Raw genomic sequence first — 3,564 nt, forward strand, 5'->3', positions numbered from 1 at the left:
GACGCCATTGCTACTAACGCTGGCGTCCGAAGGAAAAACGCTAGCGTTTGAATGTCCAGCACGAGTTTTAAAAGCGCCAGCGTCAGTATTAAAAGCGCCAGCGTCTGTCCCAATGGCGCTAACGGCTCAATCTGAACGGCTGAAAAATCTTGTGATCCAACGGCTACATTTTTTGAATTCTATAAATACTCCTCATTTCAACTCTAAATTCACACATTCTACACATTCTTTTCTTCACTCTAAATTCTTGATTGAACATGTCTCGGCCCCGGTTAGTTCGGCGAGTTTCGTATGCTAAAGAAGAAGATGAATCTATTTGCAGAAACTATATTTTTTTATCTACTCAGATTGCTTCGGCAAACTATCCATGGGTGAATTTCTGGGCGGTTATTCACGATGGGTTCTGCAGTGACACTCGTAATCCGAGTCGTCGTTCTATATGCGACATAGAACATCGTTTTGGTACAATTATGAAAGAAGTAAGCGAGCTTGTAGCTTTAACCATACATGTAAATCGATATCGCCTGAGAGGTGAAACTGATGCTGAGATGGTAACAAGATCTTTGGCTGAATGGCGAAGATGGAAAAATGTGGCTTTTCCTTTCGAAAAATGTTTTGAAATCCTTAAGGTGTTGAACAGTTTCAACCCCTTCTTTGTAGTTGTTGTTCCAAGCTAATGTAATGTAGTCCGTCGTAATTTAGTGAAGCCAATGTAGAACACTTACTTTTAAACATATGTAATTTTATTTAATTAAGACTGTCGTACTTTTAACACTAAAACTACAAATGTAGCAGACTCTCTAACGTCGCTCATCTCTAGCTCCCTCATTGTTATTTTCTGGAGCCAATAATTCAGAAAGTCCTGGGGATAGACCTAGGAAATCATCCAAAGCCAACATAGTATGATGGAGCAGCAACTATATTTGGGTTAACAAACTCTTTTTCTCGATTTTGAGAAAAATCTACACCTGTGTAAGGCAACGGTGGTCGATCTCTTTTCTTCTTTGTACTATTCATCGCTCTTCTCGATATGTTCATATTGTATTAGAAATTTTTGATTTAGAAGAGTTATAGAAGAAGGAAATGGAAGTGGTGTGACTGAAAATGAAATTAATAGAACGAATTTATAGTGTTGAAATTCGACCGTTGGAAATATAGGCGTTAGAGAGTCGACCGTTAGAGACTTTGTGTCTAACGCCCGAGTTAGGACACCGAACGCTCGCGTCAGGTCTACGAACTCCCGCATTTTGTCTTCCAACCCCCGAGTCTGCCTTTCGGTCGCGCGCCTGGTGGTCCAACGCCCTACGCTTTACCATAATGGAAAACCCATTTTGGCCATCCACGTGGCTCAACAAATGTTTGAGTTTGGCTATTGCCATAGGAACTGCTCTTACTATTAAACGACAGATAATATCTTAGTACACAACAACCATTTGTCACAGCTAAAATAGATTAAGAGATTCTCAGACCAAGAAAACGATTAAAAAAGGGGGGCTCAACATTCATTCCCAAGCTGTCATGAAACAACTGAAGGTACTGTCAAACGCCCCCAAATAACTGTTACATTTATAGCTCGTCAAATGAGACTACATGCAACCCCCATCACATATATGTTTTTCACAAATAACAATCACTCGATATACTCAAATCACTGGTTAAGTTCTGGTAAAAAGATGACAGACTGCAGAGAAAAAAACTTGAATAACAAGCCCATATTATATCTGGATCCAGGTTTACAGTCTCACAAACTATAAACATATCACTTAGGTAAAAGTAGAATTTTACGGAGTAAATCTCCAATCCAAGGACGCTGTTGATGAAACAACTCAAGTGCAACGGCTTTTGATGACATCGAGATCCATCTCAGTTGGGTCAGTCGCCTGTAACTCTACCTGGATACCGTCTAATTCTCTCTTGAAGCTGTCCTTTGTGCTGGCATAAATCATCTTGTTTCTGACCCTTGATGTATCAGGAGACCTTCACTCATTGAAGAACAAGATTATTATATAACGGATTCATCCAGGGTATAAAACTATACAAGAAAAAAAGTTGATCATCATAACGTAAGAAGTATTACCAAGCAATGAAGAAAATCCTGCTTTTCTGGCAATTCTCAGCAGTTACGAAGTCAAAATCGAAAACACAGTAACGGCATTCATTATCAGGAAGTGATGCAGTGAAATCCTCGTATGTTTTTTCTGTTTCACCAAGCTTCTCAACAACAACCTGCTTAAGTTTCTCTTCAATCTTGAAAACTATGAAACGGTATGTCCTCTTTGCCTTCAGTTCAAGAAACCTTAGCTTGCAATCATCGTGCACTTTAAATCCAGATGATGCATTTGCCTATGAATTCAGTCCAAATTTTACAATTTTCAAATGATTTTCCAATATAGTAATACATGTTATGTAAACAACCAGGTATATCAAAACTTAAGAAACCAAAATAAGCAAACATATTCTAAATAAATACACTAATTTACTACTGACTTACAGTTGATATACAAAAAAAAAAAAAAAAAAAACTAGCTCAAATAGTCCAAGAACCAAAACAAACACCCAAATAAAAAGGTGCTGAAGCCCCACAATTGAAAATGCCTGGAAATGCATGCAAATTGTAATACCTATAGATTATAAGCTATTTTACACTACTGGATACCATTAACAGATCAGTGGACAGATCGCACAAATACAAAAACCCAAATTTTATAGCAACGAAAGAGAATCAATAACAACATCACTGATAAGCTTTTCAAGTCTATAACTACAGATATCATCCTTGAATAAACCCAACACACGGCTATTACCAAATAATCTAAACATTTTCCGTTCTCTAATCAACACATCAACTATTCCTAAAACGTTTCAATCGCCAGTAGGTAATCCTATATGAAGCTCAATAAACCAAACAGATCATTAAATACATCCAACCAATTCACAGATCAAGAAATCAAACAACCCAGAATTAGATCTATACTACCAAACTGTAACTAGTAGATCTATTCCAGCAAATCGCTCCAATTTCAGCACGAATCAACCAAGATAAACAATTATAACAGTAAAGAAGAATAGACTGAAAACATGAAAACAATAAAGAGAAATAAATAAAAAAGGAGACTTAGAAGTAAGAATCTCACCATCTTTTTGCGGGGGTGTTAGAAGTGATCAGAGAAGAGCAATCGAAGGAGATAAAGAGGAGTAAATCTAGGGCACAAAAAATAGTGTGAGAAGAGAGAGAGAAAGAAGGGGAAAAGATATAGGTTGTATTGGAAAGAGACACTCCGATGAGAAAGGGCTTGTAGCGAAACTGTACTAGTCTTTCCGTATTCGGTGGCTTTTTGTTCGTTTAAAAAATATCATGATTCATGATGTTTATGATGATGGATGTCATACATGAACACCGCGAAAGCATATGATAGCCAATGGGTCATGGACACCTTATGTATTAGCTGGTAAAGTGTATATACATATAGTCACAGACTCACAGCAAATGTTTTTGTTGAGTCGGCTTCGAGTCTTGATTTCTTTTTGGGGAATAAAGTACTTAAATATCTGAATTTATATTAT

The 3,564-nt window shown here is 37.2% G+C and overlaps 1 protein-coding gene across 1 annotated transcript; it reads right to left on the bottom strand.

The window, feature by feature from the left end:
- Window positions 1–1,448: 1,448 nt before the first annotated feature.
- On the bottom strand, window positions 1,449–3,317 carry LOC113310193 (actin-depolymerizing factor 1-like). The gene is made up of 3 exons (XM_026558785.1): window positions 3,135–3,317; window positions 2,078–2,343; window positions 1,449–1,977 (listed from the first exon to the last, which is right to left on the bottom strand). Exons 1-3 carry the CDS (start codon window positions 3,135–3,137, stop codon window positions 1,827–1,829), a joined length of 420 nt encoding a protein of 139 aa, XP_026414570.1. The 5' UTR covers window positions 3,138–3,317; the 3' UTR covers window positions 1,449–1,826.
- Window positions 3,318–3,564: the final 247 nt, after the last annotated feature.

The sequence above is a fragment of the Papaver somniferum genome, chromosome 9 (assembly GCF_003573695.1).
Source record: "Papaver somniferum cultivar HN1 chromosome 9, ASM357369v1, whole genome shotgun sequence".
In the NCBI taxonomy this organism is placed as follows: Eukaryota; Viridiplantae; Streptophyta; class Magnoliopsida; order Ranunculales; family Papaveraceae; genus Papaver; species Papaver somniferum.